Source organism: Ursus arctos, unplaced genomic scaffold (assembly GCF_023065955.2).
Source record: "Ursus arctos isolate Adak ecotype North America unplaced genomic scaffold, UrsArc2.0 scaffold_29, whole genome shotgun sequence".
In the NCBI taxonomy this organism is placed as follows: domain Eukaryota; kingdom Metazoa; phylum Chordata; class Mammalia; order Carnivora; family Ursidae; genus Ursus; species Ursus arctos.
The window spans coordinates 16835953-16854245 of NW_026622974.1; the positions used below are offsets into that span (position 1 = coordinate 16835953).

The following is an 18293-nucleotide window of genomic DNA, read 5'->3' on the forward strand; positions in this document are numbered from 1 at the left end:
GGTCTGCCCTTATTCAATTTTATGCCATGTTGTATAGAACATTGTTTTTTAAACTGTCATGTGCACATGAATCCCCTGGGGAGCTTGTTAAAATGCAGTCTCTAATTTAGAAGATCTGTGGGTGGCTCTAAGCTTCAGCACTTCTGCAGCCTCCCAGGTGACCCTGCCACTGCTGGTCCTCAGCCACACTCGAAAGTCTAGAGACCATCTTTTAGGGTCTTTCAGAATTCGAGGACAGAATTACTCTCTAAACATTATGTGTCTTGGGGAGTATTTTCTGAATTGCATTCAGAAATAGTAACTTCTATTGAAAGATCTTATTATTTAGAAATAAATACTTGCCAATGGTGATCTTATAATTGACACCAAAACTTTATTCAGACGTCTATATTCCTGATGTGTGGATAAGTGGAATAGTTTGTTAATTATTAGAAGTGATTCTTTTGTGGGTGGTTTACTGTTATCCATGATGACAAAGTAACTTCTAATGGTGTGATTCTTGGAGTAGGTAGTACTGAAGGAAGATTGAACAGTAGGAAAATAAAGGTCTTTTTAAAAACATGGGTAGAAAACACTGGCTATCTTTAAATATCAAGGGTGTAAGATATGTCCAAATGACTGCAACAGAGAAATTAAAGCATTATTAACATTTTTTTTTAAACTTTATTAACTTTCTTAAAGATGACTGGTACCAACACAGAACTGGAGGTCAAAGGAAGAAAAAGAAATTGGATAACAGTATAGGATCATTTTTCAATTAAGAACATTTATAGTAGGGGGGCGCCTGGGTAGCGCAGTCGTTAAAGCGTCTGCCTTCGGCTCAGGGCGTGATCCCGGCGTTCCGGGATCGAGTCCCACATCGGGCTCCTCGGCTGGGAGCCTGCTTCTTCCTCTCCCACTCCCCCTGCTTGTGTTCCCTCTCTCACTGGCTGTCTCTCTGTCACATAAATAAAATAAAATCTTAAAAAAAAAAAAAAAAAAAGAACATTTATAGTAGGGGCACCTGGTGGTTCAGTCGGTTAAGCGTCTGCCTTTGGCTCAGGTCTTGATCCCAGGGTCCTGGGATCGAGCCCCACGTTGGGCTCTCTGCTCAGCAGGGAACCTGCTTTTCCCTCTCCCTCTGCCATTTCCCCCCCCTCGTACTCTCTCTCTCTCTCAAATAAATAATTTTTTTTTTAAATAATATTTTTAGTAGTTGGTATGTTGAACAGAGCTCATGAAGATACCAACATTCAACTTGGGATCATGACCTGAGCCGAAGGCAGACGCTTAACTGACCGAGCCACCCAGGCATCCCCATCCCTTTGTTTTTAGTAGGCAGTAGGAGGAGGGGAAGTTCTTTCTTGACCCTCAAAGAAAACTCCCTTCAGCTCATGTCTTTTCTGGTCACTCTCAAGTAGTTTTTCTCAACTGCTTCATAGTTATTTCTAGTCATAAACATAATCTCAATTTGGCAGTTAGAATAGCCAGTCTTGTGTATTAATCAAAACTACAAATATAATTTAGCATTAAATATCTTATCTTCTCTGGAGTTTTAATAGGCCAGTCAGTATCTGTGGTCTGGGAAGAGAATATTGGTTGCTTCTGTCCTCTCACTTTTCTTTGACTTGCTAGATATGTGTCTTCCTCCTCCGCAGTCAGGCCCAGGACGAAAGGGAATTGGGAGACAAAGGCACTCTTTTTTTTTTTTTTTTTTTTTTGAGTAATCTCTGCACCCAACATGGGGCTCAAACTCACAACCCTGAGATTAAGTGTCCCATGCTCTACCGACTGAGCCAGCCAGGCGCCCCAGACGGGAGCACTCTTGCAGGTGCTATTGTCTGATGTTGGGCCCCTCTGGGGGGTAGGTTTTCAAAGATCATTCTTTCTCTAGGGGATTGTCCTGGATTCCACCAAGGTTCCCATTTTCGGGGATATTTCTTCTGGGCACATGTATAGTTGAGTCTTGCTGTTGCTTTTCCCCCTTCCTCCCCTTCGTGGGAGTTGCATTCTACCTCTACGCTCCTTTATGCTCAACTCCCATCATCCAATAAGCAGTTCTATGGGACGTGAGTTAAAATGAATCCATGCTAGCTTGTCTCTTAGATGTGGGTCACCTCTATCCATGTGAGATTCCTGTGCGTTCTTTGTCTTGCCATTGGCAGGAGCACAGTTACTCCTAAAGGCAGCTCTTTTCTTTTTGTCTGTTGTTCTTGCCTTTTTGCTCCTGTTGCCAGCCACTGAATCTCTCTTAGGCTTGAATCAAGACACCGTGAGTCCAGAGTGTTCCCCAGTTGCTGGGAACACATACCAAGCTACTTAAGTGGTCTTGCTGAGGCCCATTCCTTCTAGGTTGAGATGAAGGAGGTAATGATAGTACTCTCCCCCATAGCACCCCACCTTAAAAGAGAACGGGGGCAGTCAGTTAAGCGTCTGACTCTTGATTTTGGCTCAGGTCATGATCTCAGGGTCATGGGATGGAGCCCCATGTTGGGCTCCCTGCTCAGTGGGGAGTCTGCTTGTCCCTCTCCCTCTGCTTCCCCCCCACACCCGCTGCCCTGCTCTTTTTCTCTATCTCTCAAATAAGTAAGTAAATAAAATCTTTAAAAAAGAGAGAGAGAGAGAGAGAAGGGTTGGTGTGGACAGCACTTTCTCTAAAGAAATCCTTTCCCCGTCTTCTCAATTCTTAAAAAAAAAAAAAAAAAAAATTTCTTGAAGTGCTTGTGAGGGAATTCCAAAGTTGCATAATGGATTTATGGTTATTTTCTTTGTAAATTCTGCAAAGAATGATCTTTCCACACATATTTGGAATCTGGTGTTTGTCATCTGTTTTATTAGTACCTCAGTCAAAATTTTGTATAAAGGGTCTTTAACTTTTTAAAGTATATATTAGAAAGGGCTTTTTTTTTGAAGGAGGGGGGTTCCTAAGCAGAAAAGAACCATAATGCATCACAATTTCACAGGGTGTTTGTATGTATGGATAATAGTATTCAGTTAGGGGAAATTAAAACAAGTTGTTGCCCATCGTTTCTCAGAATATTGTATCTGCGAAAGTAAGCCACAAAACAGTTCTTGGCACAACTTCGTGGGGCTGGTTTATTTGGTAGGTGATCCCAGGAAGAAGAAGTGAGACACTGGGGAGAAAAGGGAGAAAAACCTATGAAGAGTGCATTAATGAGCTAATTATTACCATAGGCAATTGGGGAATCCATCCCTGTGAGGAACCATGTAGCCATGACTCAAGATGGTCCCACCAAAGTGAGGCTGAGGTTTTATCCCATCTCCCATACATTCAGTTTCTCCCCAGAGGTATGAGTTCCCCTTAGGATGGGCTAGCCCAAGGGTCTTTCTGAAGCATCAGAAAAAGCCCCGATGCAGAAAAGCTAGTGTGGGGAGCCCGGGTGGCTCAGTCAGTTAAGCATCTGCCTTTGACTCAGGCCATGATGTTGGGGTCCTGGGATCGAGCCCCGCATCGGGCTCCACCCTCAGCGGGGAGCCTGCTTCTCCCCCTCTCTCTCCCTCTGCCCCTCCCGCTGCTCGTGCTCTCTCTCTGTCTCTCAAATACCTAAATAAAATCTTGGAAAAAAAAAGGCCGAGTGCCACCTGCAGCATATGCTTTGAGGATATTAAGAACAGGCAGGAACTGTCCACAGCTACAGTGAAATTCAAGTGTCTCTACCGATATTTGTGTTTATTTACCTGCCTTGATTGCTTAAACTTATTTAACAGTACCTCTTCCTTCTCTTTAAACTGGCACTTTAGTACTTTCCCACATTCCTTTGTCGGCCTACTCAGTCTCCCACTAAATGATTTTGGGGTTGTTATGGACATACTTTTTCTTTTATCCATGGATCATTGATATTTTAAACATTTTGGGGCGCCTGACTGGCTCAGTCCCTAGAACATGCAACTCTTGATCTCTGGATTATGAGTTCGAACCCCACATTGGGTGTAGAGATTACTTAAAAATAAAATCTTAGAAAGAAAGAAAGATTTTTTAAACAACATTTTGCTTTTCTTAGTTGATCATTCTTGCTGCCCATATCTTTGGGACCATCTGCTTTGTTTTTTTATGCATTATTATTAAAATATGCTTCCTCCGGGCACCTGGGTGGGTCAGTCATTAAGCGTCTGCCTTCGGCTCAGGGCGTGATCCCAGGGTCCTGGGATCAAGCCCCGCATCGGGCTCCCTGCTCTGCTGGGGGCCTGCTTCTTCCTCTCCCACTCCCCCTGCTTGTGTTCCCTCTCTCACTGGCTGTCTTTCTCTCTGTCAAATAAATAAATAAAATCTTTAAAGAAACAAAAACAAAAAACTTTAAGAGTTTTTTGGGTTTTTTTGTGGTTTTTTTGGTTTTTCTTAAAGTGTGTAAGACTTTGTATCCCTGGAAATACCCTAATGGACCCTCAAATTCAAAGAACAGTTGACTGGATATAAAATTCTAGGTTTAAAGCTATTAGAGTTTTATAATAAAGAACAGTTTCTTGGGGTGCCTGTCTGGCCCAGTCAGTAGAGCACGAGACTCTTGATCTCAGTGTTGTGAGTTTGAGCCCCATGTTGGGTGTAGAGATTACTTAAAAATAAAATCTTAAAAAAACCCAGTTTCCTAGTCAAAGTAAAATTAAACAATGTGTTTTTTTTTTAAAGATTTTCTTTATTTATTCGACAGAGATAGAGACAGCCAGCAAGAGAGGGAACACAAGCAGGGGGAGTGGGAGAGGAAGAAGCAGGCTCATAGCGGAGGAGCCTGATGTGGGGCTCGATCCCATAACGCTGGGATCACGCCCTGAGCCGAAGACAGACGCTTAACCGCTGTGCCACCCAGGCGCCCCTAAACAATGTTTTATTTATAGTTTAAGTTAATATTAGAGTTCAAGTAAATATAAATTTACTTACTAGTATCTAGTGTGATCTTGTCAGTGTTGGGTTTTTTGTTTTGTTTTGTTTTTTTGAGAGAGAGAGAGAGAGAGAGAGAGAGAGAGAGAGGTGGGGCAGAGGGAAAGGGAGAGAGAGAATCTGGGTATGGAGCCAGACACGGGGCTCAATCTCACGACCCTGAGATCATGACCTGAGCCAACAAGAGTCTGACACTCAACCGACTGAACACCCAGGCACCCATCGTCAGTTTTATTTCTCCTTAAATTCCTGGAAAGTGTTAGGGTGCTTCTGTCTGTGTTGTACCCTATCCCCTGCCCCAATTTTGTGTTAGACAGTTTTTGTAATTAATATGTCCTTTGGTTTAAAACCTGTTTTAGAGTAGGGAAGATTTTCCCATATGAAGCCTCTGCTTTTGTATTAGTGGTGAATTGCTGGTTTTTCTCTTTCGTGCTCTTGTGCTTTCTACTACACTCTTCCCAATATTGCTATAAAGACCTTTTTTGGCCTTGGAGTGTCTTAGGTGGCCCAGGTATGTATGTTTTGAGTCTTAGTAGGAAACTCTTATACCTGAGAGATTTGGAAGGAAGGAGTAACAGTAAGAAAACATGCTTTGATTCCAGGAAATCCTCTTGACCCCAGGACAGTTTTCTCTTGTTGACTCTGTATCTGCTTTTGTCACTATGCTGCCTCATTGATTCAACACCCAATCATTTATAAAAGAACTTTCAGGGGCCCCTGGCTGGCTCAGTTAGTAGGGCACGTGACTCCTGATCTGAGGCTCGTGAGTTCAAGCCCTACGTTGGGCATGGAGCCTACTTAAAAAGAAACAAAAGGGCTTCTTTCGGAAGGTTGCTGCTTATTTTTAATCTTAGATATTATCAACCTAATGTGATAATCAAGTGTTAAAATATTGTCATTGAGCATTGGAATTATGCAGTTAAACAGGATAAAAAATGAAATTAAACTTTTTCCTCTCTTTTAAATATGTATATGTTTTTAACTTTTGGCAATGATTCTTCAGCTATGTTTGTTAACATCACTGGTATTCTGCTACTAAAATAAAATAATAAAGTTATTTTAAAAAGCAAATAGAATGAGAAAATTATGATTTTTTTCCTCATGGATTTTTCTTAAATCTGTGGTAAAAGAAATTCAGAAGCAAATGATAGATAAATAGGAAGAACTTGGCAATAGTCTTATCATTCATACTTAGTTTACTGTTCTCTTTTGCTTTTATAATATTCAATATATCAGTATTTCATGGTGTTCTAAAAAGAATGTGTACAGTTTTTTTTCCCTCCAAGCTTTTATTTAACAGTTAGTTAATAAGAATGTATAGTTTTGATGGTACTTTGACACTTACACACAATTTTGAGAACCAGTGGTTCTTAGAATTAGAAAATAGTGCCTATAACTAATATAACATCGTATCTTAATTATACTTCAATAAAAAAATTGTTTGAATAGGTAAAAGTTGCCCTCATCCTGTATAGGATTGCTTCATTAATGTAAATGACATTTTTATTTTGTGACCTTACAGGAGCCCAGGCTTGTGTGCTTGTATTTTCTACCACAGACAGGGAATCTTTTGAAGCAATTTCCAGTTGGAGAGAGAAAGTAGTAGCTGAAGTTGGAGATATACCAACGGTACTTGTGCAAAACAAGATTGATCTCTTGGATGATTCTTGTATAAAGAAGTAAGATGTCTACTTTTGAGGGGGAGGTGGTAATTCTGTAAAGTTAAAACCTGTTTTAATTTTGGAGAGATTTTAAAAATTTAGGAAACCTTTTATAGAGACTGTGAGCTATTCTGTGACTGGTTTGGGTTAAAAAAAGTTCACATGGAATCATAAGTAGAGAAGATTAAAGGAAATAAATTTTTGAAGGCCCTTTTAGAATTCCAGTTTTAGGTCTTATACCACAAATCCAGCTCTTGATGTTAAATCAAATCTAGATGTAATAAGAATGTTGAGAAAAACATCCCTGTATGTTTCAATGTCTAGAGCAAGTAGCTATCCTCTGTTGATGAGTTTAAATGGGTAAGTAGTTCAGATTCATATTGTTTTGTGTATTCAGATATATTATGCTCATATTTGTGAACGGAGCATCTAGATAATTTCTGCCTGTAAGTATTTGCTAGCTTTGAAAATCTTTGGTTTTTATCTAATTTTTTTCGTATGTTCTTATATTAGTTATCTGTTGCTGTAAAACCAATTAACCCAAAACGTAGTGGCTTAAAACAACAAAAATTTATTATTTCAGTTTCTGTGGGTCAGGAATTTGAGAGTGGATTAGCCAGGTAATTCTGCTTTAGGTTTTTCATGAACTTGCAGTCAACGATATTGCCCAGGACGGAGTCGTGTAAAGGCTGACCGGGGCTGGAGGATCCACTTCCGGGAGGGCTCCCTCGCTTGGCTGTTGTCAGGAGGCCTTAGTTCCTTGCCACACGGACCTCTCCCTGGGGCTGCTTGAGTGGCGGCACAGCATGGCAGCCGGCTTCCCCCAGTCAGGGGATTCAAGACAGGGCAAAGCAGAAGCCGTAATGTCTCTTGTGACCTCATGTCAGAAGTCACATACTGTCCCTTCTGTGTATTATCGATCATACAGACTAAGCTTGATTACAGTGTAGGAAGAGGCTACACGAGGGTGTGAAGACCAAGAAGAAGGTGGGGGGTGAGGTGGAACCATCGGGAACAGTTTTAGAGCACAGCTACTACTGTCTTAATAAAACTAAGATCAGGAGTCATAATAAAACTAAAATTAGCAGTCTGCTCTCCTAGACACAGTTGTTAATATAATGACTTTGGCAGCAAAGTAATTTCATAGCCAATAAGAGTAAAGTAAGGAATGCAGTGTAAGATCTTCAGAGTGCAATTAAATTCAAATGTTTTTAAAAACAAGAAAGGAAATTATTATATAAAGAAAAGTGATATTTAGCCATTTTAAGGCTAGAGTTTAGTGAGTATAGAAGTGACAGTATAATGGTGTTTATCCCCCAAGAGTACTGAAAACTAAAAATCCTGTCTAAGCACTAAGAACATACCTTTTAGCTGGTCTGGAAGGTCTGACACCCCCATCCCCAAGCTGTATTAGGTAAATGTAATAAAAATAATTTTTAGAAACAAACTATCAGAAAGTACCTTTATAAGTGCCTTTTTTTTTTTTTAATCAATATATAGTGAGGAAGCTGAGGCGCTGGCAAAAAAGTTAAAGCTAAGATTCTACAGAACATCCGTGAAAGAAGATCTAAATGTGACTGAAGGTAAACTGCCTTTAAAAAAGAAATTAATAACAGGAAGTTTGTTTTATTCTTCTTATGTTTTTTTCTATTGTGGTTTCCAGAAATCACATATGTAATAAGAACAGAATTTTCTTGTTAAAAATCAAGTAAAATTTAAAGGCATGATACTTCTTAGAGTCCTTAACTAATTACCAATGACTCTGAATACTTGTTACTCTCTATAGCAAAACTTTGATGGGTTTTGTTTTGTTTTTTATCTTTAAAAATACAACTGTGTATATATGAGTGTGTATGCATGTATGTGTTTTTCATGCATACCTTTTAAAGTTACTGACTTATTTGAGAACTCCTCCATAGTGCATATTCCATTAGGTAGTTACAGTGACCTTAATTTGTTGTTTGTGTGTGTTTTTAAAAAGATTTATTTATTTGAGAGAGCGAGAGCAGGGAGGGGCAGAGGGAGAGAATTATCAAGCAGACTCCCTGCTGAGTCGAGTGCAGAGCCCAATTCGGTGCTCAGTCCCACAACCCATGAGATAATAGCCTCAGCCAAAACCAAGAGGCGGGCGCCCAACCGCTTGAGCCACCCAGGCGCCCCTGATTGTTTTTTGGGTTGTTTTTTTTGTTTTGTTTTTTTGAGTAATCTCCATCCCCTGCGTGGGGCTCAAACTTATGACCCCTAGGTCAAGAGTCCCATGCTCTACCGACTGAGCCAGCCAGGCACCCCTGACCTTAATTCGTTTAGTAATATTTCCCAGTTTAAGAAAGTGAGAGTAGAGAAAGATGATTATTTTTCTTATTCCAGAACTGCTACTTATTTTATTAGATTGCAACTTGATTGTCGCTCAGGTGTCGTCTGCATAGTTTTTTTCACCTAAAAAAAGGAGACATCTTGGGCACCTGGGTAGCTCAGTTGGTTAAGCATCTGTCTTAGGCTCAGGTCTTGACCCCACAGTCCTGGGATCCAGTTTAGCATCTGGCTCCCTGCTCAGCCGGGAGTCTGCTTCTGCCTCTGTCCCTCTGCCTGCCCGCCCACCCCCTCCCCCCCTCCCCTCACCCCACTCGTGCTCTTGCGTGCATACTCTCTCTCTCTCAAAAATAAATAAAATCTTTTAAGAAAGGAGACATCTTTTCAAGACAGAGTTAGTGTAGTGTTGCTGAATGTTGATCCCTATTCAAGTACCTAAAACTAATGACTACAAGTATAATTTCATTTCTTTGCTAATAAAATGCCGTATATATTTATTATGACCATTGTACTTAGGTATTGCTCAAATAATTTTTTTTAAAGATTTTATTTATTTATTTGACAGAGAGAAAGGGAGCACAAGCAGGGGGAGCGGCAGGCAGCGGGAGAGGGAGAAGCAGGCTTCCCGCAGAGCAGGGAGCCCAACGCGGGGCTCGATCCTAGGACCCTGGGATCATGACCTGAGCTGAAGGCAGATGTGTAACTAACTGAGCTGCCCAGGTGCCCCTGCTCAATTAATTTTTAAAAGTTGAATTTTTTCAACTAGATTATATACTTCCAATTTAATTTTAAATGTGTTTAGTAAGGATGGATGAAAGAATATAATTATTTCAAAAATAAAATGTTTTTGGCAAGTATACAATATTATAGTGAGTGATATAAAGCAATAGATTTTACATGCATAAAATATAGTGACTTGGTAAGATTTTTGTTTTTGTTTTTCTTCTAGTTTTTAAATATTTGGCTGAAAAATATCTTCAAAAACTCAAACAGCAAATAGCTGAGGATCCAGAATTAATGCATTCAAGTAGTAACAAAATTGGTAAGTACCCAAGTAATTTTAATCCCATGTTTACCTAGTAAATTTATTTTCCATTCATTATTATCATGTTTATTATTATTTTTTTAATATCTTTAAAAAAATTTTTTAAGTAGGCTCTATGCCCAACATAGAGCCCAGTACAGAGCTTGAACTCAAAACCCTGAGATCAAGACCTGAGCTGAGATCAAGAATCGTGTGCTTAACCAACTGAGCTACCCAGGCACTCATATTTATTGTTTTTTTAAAAAAGATTTATTTATTTATTTTAAAGAGAGAGAGCAAGTTGGGGGGAGAGGGATAGAGGGAGAGAGATAAGCAGACTCCACATTGAGTGGAGGGCCTGATGCAGGGCTTAATCTCAGGACCCCAAGAGGATGACCTGAGAGGAAATCAAGAGTGGATGCTTAACTGACTGAGCTACCCAGGCGCCCCTACTATTTTTTTTTTTTTAAAGATTTTATTTATTTATTTGATAGAGATAGAGACAGCCAACGAGAGAGGGAACACAAGCAGGGGGAGTGGGAGAGGAAGAAGCAGGCTCATAGTGGAGGAGCCTGATGTGGGGCTCGATCCCATAACGCTGGGATCACGCCCTGAGCCGAAGGCAGACGCTTAACCGCTGTGCCACCCAGGTGCCCCCTATTTTTTTTTTTAATATAATATGTTCATTTCTTTAAGAAATGTGATTAGAAAATATTAGATCAGCAATTACTAAACTTAGTATCAGGTCTCATTTTAAAAGGTATATTGAGTTAAAAGATTTTTTTTACTATTGAATTTTCTAAAGCCGTTTTATATATTAAGACAGCAGAGATAAAGACTTTTTATAAAGATCTGTCCTATGTATAAAGGAGGTCTTAACACTTGTTCTTCTGACTCTATACTTGTACTGTTTCCATACACTTTACTGATTTTTTTTTTTTTTTTTTTTTTTGTAATGCTAAATGCCTACAGAGAGGCACCTGGGTGGGTCAGTGGGTTAAGCGTCTGCCTTCTGCTCAAGTCATAATCCCTGAGTCTGGAATCGAGTTCCACATCAGGGTCCCTGCTCAGTGGGGAGTCTGCTTCTCCTTCTACCCCTCCCCCCTGCTCATGCTCACTCCCTCTTATGCCTTCTCTCTCTCTCAAGTAGATAATAAAATCTTTAAAAAAATAAAAAATAAATAAATGTCTACAAAGTCTAACATTTCCTGAAGAATAAGTATGTTGTCTTCTCTATAACAATAACTGACTGAACATGTCTTACTCTTTGCTTTGGTTTCCAGGAAGTTGAGGTCCAAATTTTCTGTTTCTAAAGCTCCTGTGTAGTCTCTTAGAGACTTCATATCTGTATTCTGTCCCAACCCCCCACTACATACATGTAATCACATATATTGTTTTCTTGACCTCTATTAACTTTTTCCCCCTTGATTCTGGCTTCTTTTTTGTTGTTATTTTGCCATTTTTATTGCATATGTTCTTTCTGTCAGACACCTCAAATGCTCTGGGAACAAAATAGGACAGTTGTAATGAGCTTCTGTCTGGTCTTGTCTTCTGGGCTCCATTCTTGTCTCTTCCAGTTTGCCGTGTAAAGCCCTTTGATTGAGTCGTATTGTAGAGAAGATTAAATGCAGCTGTCTTTATTCTGAGATCTAAAGACAATATCATCTATCCTTCTGTGTGGCCTTATGCCCCACTATTTTATACGTATCCCGTTTTCCAGTTCTGCCGGAGGTCTTGCTGCTTCTTAAACATTCCTGTACTGTCTTCTTCATTTTTGCTTATTTTGGTTCTTCCATCAGGAATGACCTCTCTCTTTCCCATCCCTGTCAAAGAACTATTCATTCCTCAAGGACTGTCTAGAAAGCTTTCTCTGCTCGCTATGTATCTAGAGAAAGCCATGGCCACTCTGCTTTTCTTCTAAACAAAGAGCAGTCTGAGTGCGGTGTGCTGCCAGCTGGCCCGGTCTACCTTTTTTATGTTTGTCCTTTCTTTTTCTTTTTCCTTTTTTTTAAAGCTTTTATTTATTTATTTGACAGAGAGAGACAGCCAGCGAGAGAGGGAACACAAGCAGGGGTAGTGGGAGAGGAAGAAGCAGGCTCCCAGCAGGGCAGGGAGCCCCATGCGGGGCTCAGTCCCAGAACACTAGGATCACACCCTGAGCCGAAGGCAGACGCTTAACAACTGAGCCACCCGGGCTCCCCCAGTTTGTCCTTTTTACACGGTAGCTTTAATTGGTCCTTCCTTGGAACCATCTGTGGGATCTTGGGTCTTTTTATGGCACTTAAGGCAGAGTATCTGTAGCATTTCTTACTTGTATACTACCTCACCTCACTCACCGGGTTGTAAACTCGTGGGCGGGAATTGGTCTCAGTCATCTTTGTATCGCTGACAGTGTCTCTGGCCCAGACTTTTGTCTCTCATGGATGATAAGTAGTTTGTAAATTAGAGATTATAGTTTAAGAGCAGCACAGTTCAAAATGGAAACTGTAATAGTTAAAAGTTTTCTTTTAGTTCATCCTTTTATCTACTTATCAGTTTAATTATCTGTAGACCATTTCATTGTTGGTTTAGCCAAGATAGGAAAATTCTGCATGACTACAGCTTTTACGTATGCAGTGTTTTTATTAACATAAAAACTCACAAATACTGTTGTCAGTACAAATCTGGTATTCTTGAGGAAATTATATGATGTAAAAGATAAGTGAAATTATTAAAATGATCATATTTACTGATTGCAAATTTCAGAAGTAGGTTGATAGGGGAAAGATGCAGAACAGTGTGTATAGTTAATCATCATTTTGGTAATTAAGGGAGAAAAAAGAATGTGTAGGCATTTTTGCTTAAATATGCATAAAGTATCTCTAGGAGGATACATAGGAACAATGGTAAAACATGTGCCTTAGGGAAGGGAAACTGGTGATTTGGAAGGGAGACTTTAATCCCTTTTGTACCTTTTGAACTTTGACAAACAATGTGTATTGGCTACTAAAAATAAATTCAACGTGGGACACCTGGCTGACTTAGTTGGTAGAGCTTGCAGCTCCTGATCTCAGGGTCATGAGTTCGAGCCCCTATTTACTTAAAAAGGTGGGGGTAGAGTTTACTTAAAGAAAATTTTTTTTAAAATAAATGAAATGAAAATAAAAGCTTAAAATTGTAAATATTGAAAATATTACTGATTTACTAAGATGCTGGATGCACTGTCTGCAGTTGGTAACCCTGAACTATCTCAGTATCACTCTCCCTGTTTTCCCTCAATTTATACAGGTGTCTTTAATACATCTACTGGAAGTCACTCGGGTCAAAATTCAAGTACCCTTAATGGTGGAGATGTCATCAATCTTAGACCCAACAAACAGAGGACCAAGAAAAACAGAAATCCTTTTAGCAGCTGTAGCATACCCTAAAACATTCTAGGGAGGAAAAAAATTGAATTATATTGTGTAATTCAGTAAGAAATACATCCAGCTGTCATGGTATGTTACAAGTTTTTTCTTTTTTCTTTTTTTTTTTTTTTTAGCAGACTTTGCACCTAATGGCTCTGTGAAAGTTGACAGACTTAAATATTGTTCTGCAGTGCTTTTCAGGTGGAGTGGGATCTTTGGTGGAAAAATTACTGCCTTGTGGACTCATTTTAATTTTCTTACATCAGACGAAGCTTCTCCTGTTTTTGAAGGAATGCTATAAGAAATGTCAAAAACAGGTTTTGCTGAATTTTTAAGTGCTGGAAAACATAAGTGGAATGCCTGAATATATTGGTACAGATTTTAATATTGGTCCAGGAAAGATAGCAAGCATTGTATTTCTGAAATTGGTCGTATAGCTTTTCTGGAAAGTAGTATTGAATCCAAATACATACAAAAAAATAATATTGAAAGGTAAACCCTAAGTCTTGCCAGACTGCCTGAGTGTGTATTTTGGCAATGTTACTTGTGCAATATCTGTATGATGTAGAATGTGGAGGTATGCATGCAGGTGTCTGGTACTGAAGTATACTGAAGGTACGTTCAGTATTTAAGGAAACATAGAATCTAATTCATTCATAAAGTCATTTACACATTGTGTGTATGTAAAAAGTTTTTATTTTCAAACAAGGGAATTCCAGACATATATTTTGCAAAATGAGCTCAGATTTTAAAAGTGCTTTGTGCCAAAAATATCATACCTAATTTTTACAGTGCTTTACTATCAGAATTTATATTGTTTATAATATCTTTTAAAAGCAGTTTTCCTCCCTGACAGGGTAGGTAAAAGAGGAGTATCAATGTTTTAATGCTAGAGTATCTCCCAGGTGAGACTTTTGCGGAATCTTTCTCCTGTGTGCATCCATGAGCACGGGGAGCTTGCGCTGGCCGAGCCCTATCGAGGGCCCAGCACCCCTGCGGTTAGGGGGCCTGTGAAGGGCCGTGGTGCATCTGGCACTTTTTGCTGCTGACTGAAAATGCAATTTTGAACTGATAAGATTATGCTAACCATTTTTTTAAATGCAGAAGAGACGATCTTTTGGCTTCATCTGCATTACGGATTTTGTAATGTCCTGCAACTCTAAAGCATCTTTGCGTTCACACGTTTTTGTATGGCATTTTAGGATGATCACTTGAAAATTTCTATAAACTTCAGTTTGTATAGCACTCTCTCAAGAGCTCTGTCAGCACCAAATGCGAGATAGTTTCTTTTAAGAACTGATTTTCATATGTAATCATGTGGCAGAGCATTAATTTTGTGACTTGGGACACTAGCTTTCCAACTAAGATAATAATTGCATGACTCCTGTTAAAAAGTGATTAGCATTCATCAGTGACTTTGTGTTTAACCCCTTGCTCTATTCCTGGTTTTTACAGGATTTCAAGGCACGTGAAAATAACTTTTCTTGGAAAATGTGTCATAAAAGTTGTTTTCCATTATTTGTACTAAAGGCATAATGTTGTGTGCATTTCCTCTGTATGTTTTCTCTCTCTCTTTTTAAGTCTTCTGTCTGCACAGTCCTCATCCCTCTGTCCAGATTAATGTTGAGAAGATAATAGAATTTTCTGGGGCATGTCCTTGCTAAATGGTCAAGAGTGAATGCTTGCTCTTCGTAATATTGAAATAATCTGGCATTATCTATTTTAAAGTAATATAAAATGTTAATTTTTATGTCACCAGTTGTTTCCACTCCCATTGCTGGCAGTGGAATAGATGTTGGCGGGGTGGGGACTCCATTCCTAACAATGGGTACTAGTTAATGATTCCTCTTTCCTTTTCTACTCTGTTCAAATACAGTCTCTTTAAATTTTGCACAAAACATATTTCACGGCAAATAGTTTTGTGGCCTTTAGTAGCCAAAAAAAAAAAAAAAAAAAAAAAATCATGTTACGTAATATGTTGTAGTTCTATTTCATATTAATTAAATGTGTGTGGGTAAGAAATTGCTACTTTTCTATATAAAAAGATAATCACTGTTGATGGTTGAAGTTTCCTGATATTTGTAATATAATTTTATGTATTTAGTTTTGTCCTTTTTTCTTTTTATAGGAACTGAAGAGAGATCTTTTGTTACACATTTGAATTTTTATTTGCATTTGTGTATTTTAAACCTAACCATAATTGGTTATTTTAAATAACTAAGTAGATCTGAAAATCGGTCATAGTGATATGTTAAATACTTTCTCAGTTTAATTCTAAAACCTCCAAATTTGACATTAAATCCCCTCCCGGACCCTTAATTCTTTTAAATAACTTTACTGTTAATTTGTAATGAATAATGATACTAAAGAAAACATTGTGTAAGACTCCGGGATGTCGTTTATGCGTTTGTGCTCTAATGTACTTTTTTCTGGGATGGCTGGTTTTTAGTATACAGACAGAGAGCTGTGGGATAACTGCCATATTGCAGAGTTCCTCAGCTTTCCTTTCCTCTCTCAGTTGGCCTAGCAAATTAAATAGCTTACAGAGTAGCCCAGATAAGGCAATATACTGTTGACGCTTGAACAATGCCAGTTTGAACTGCGTGGGTCCAATTATATGCAGATTTTTTACAGTACTGTATATGTATTTTCTCTTCCTTATGGTTTTCTTAATGATATTTTCTTTTCTCTGGCTTACTTTGTGATAAGAATGCGTTATATAATACCTACAACATACAAAACATTTGTTAATAGCTTATGTTATTGGTAGGGCTTTCAGTCAACTGTAGGCTATTAGTAGTTAAGTTTTGGGGGGGGTCAAAAGTTATACTTGGATTTTCCACTGTGCAGGGGTCGGTGCCCCTAATCCCTGTGTTGTTCAACGATCAACTGTATTTTATCGTTATTAGCGCCATAAGATGAAATTCGTTGCCATTATTTTAGTACTTATATCATCAGGTGGGAACTATACAAAGTACCTTGCAAACAACAATTCTATGGAGGTGAGTATTATTCCTTCCCTTTTTTTCAAAAGAGGAGGAGAATGAAGAGCTAAGATAAGTTTGTCAAAGTCACATAGTCGATAGCAGCAAAGCCATTTTCTGTCCCGTTTTGTAACTACTATGTTTATATAGCCCCGACATAAAAAGATGTGCTATCTTCCATTGTACTTTACAGTCTAATATATATGGATGGATTTGATACTGCTGTATATATGCAGTTATATTTTATGGAGGAATTACTGCTAAGAACATTTTCAGCTTATAAATGTTCTCACATAATATTGATTTCTTATTTGATGCATTTGTTTTAAAAAGAATTAAAATTAAATAAAGAATAACTATTTTTCAATCAAAAGCCTAATTGCTCATCTGAAATTATGGGGAGGGCAGTATTCTAAAAGACTGATTTAATCATATTTAAGTGTATATTCGATAGTTTCATCCAAAAAATTAAATAATTAAAAATATGAAGAAAAGCTTTTGAATTGGGATTATATATGTAAAAAAAAAAAAAAGAAAGAAAGTATCCACTCTCAAGTACATTATGAAAGGCTTATGTAAAGGGAATTCTGACCAGTCATTTTTAATTAAAGTAGAAGGTCAAAGTTGAAGGATTTAGCTTGGTTATATTGATTATTAAATGCTGCAATCATTTAATGAAGTAATTTAAGAAATCTCCATAAATGAACATTTTAAATAAAAACATAGGGGAGCCTGGCTGGCTCACTCAGTAGAGCATGCAACTCTTGATCTCGGGGTTGTAAATTTGAGCCCCATGTTGGGTGTATTGAATACTTAAAATCTTAAAAAAAATTTAAAAAAGATTGTTATCCATGCTGAATGCCAACTTGGATACAAAAGTTGTCATAAAAAGGTTTTTTATTTTCCATTCTTATACCTCTTAGAATTCAGTTTTTCATATATTTAAGTGACTGTCACTTAAATATATTTCTGTTATTTTTAATTGTTCAAGAGAAATCAAAGGCTGAATTTGCTTTCTGCTTGGTTTTTGTATTGTAGTATGTGTGACTCCTCTATAATTCTTATTTTCTATCTTTGTGTTATTATTAAATGTATACATATTTCATCTCTTCTAATTAAAATGTTACTCGGATTTTTCTACTTTCAAAATCGTATTGGGAATACTTTGCTCTTCTGTTAGATTGTAAGAAAAAACAACATGTCATAACCAATCTTGAAATTTCCTAGTATGGCTTTTACACAGATTTATAAATTACACTACTTAGAGTAACTTATAAACAAACACTTAAAATTTAAATGTGTGCTACTTATTGCTGAGAGAAATTAAAGGAGATTTAAATAAATGGATATATTATGTACATGATTGGAAAACTCAGTATTATTTTGTTGTCAGCTCTTTCTAAATTGATCTACAGATTCAATGCAGTTCCAATCAAAATCCCAGCAGGCTTTTTATTTGAAAGTTTAAGTTTATCTAAAAGTTATGTGATGAACCTAGGATAGACAAAACAATTTTGTAAAAGAGCAGAGTTGAAGAACTGAGACTCTATGATTTTGAGACTCTCAGTATGGGTACTGTATATAAGACATATAGATCATTGAAACAGACTGGATTCCAGAAATACACCCACACAAATATGGTCAAGTAATTTTTAACAAAGACTTCACAACGGTTCCATGGGGAAAGGGAAAATGTGCTGGAATAACTAGAAATTTTTAATCTCAGGCCTTACCTCAAACTATCCTCAAAAAATAATTTGTGGTGGATTATTAACCTAATAAATAAAAGCTAAAACTAAGGCTTCTAAAAGAAAACAGGAAATATCTTCATGACCTTAAGGTAAGCAAGTATATCTTAGGACCCAGAAAGTGCTAACTGTGAAAGAAAAATCAATAAGTTGTACATAATAAAAATGTAAAACTTCTACTCAACAAAAGACATGGTTAAGAAAATGAATAGATAAGCCATATACCAGGAGAATGTATTTGTAATAAGCATATCTCACAAAGGACTTATAGCTATAATATATTTTTTAAAAAACCCAAAAACAAAAC

General features: G+C 37.8%; 1 protein-coding gene across 1 annotated transcript in view; it reads left to right on the forward strand.

Annotated features, from left to right (window-relative positions):
• The window catches only part of RAB23 (RAB23, member RAS oncogene family), a 35324-nt gene extending 17937 nt beyond the window's left edge, over positions 1-17387 (forward strand). Inside the window, exons 4-7 of the mRNA XM_026507153.4 lie at positions 6396-6552; positions 8035-8117; positions 9794-9886; positions 13136-17387. Coding sequence (XP_026362938.1) covers positions 6396-6552; positions 8035-8117; positions 9794-9886; positions 13136-13275 — 473 coding nt within the window. The 3' untranslated portion in view covers positions 13276-17387. The remainder of the gene's footprint in view (positions 1-6395; positions 6553-8034; positions 8118-9793; positions 9887-13135) is intronic.
• Positions 17388-18293: the final 906 nt, after the last annotated feature.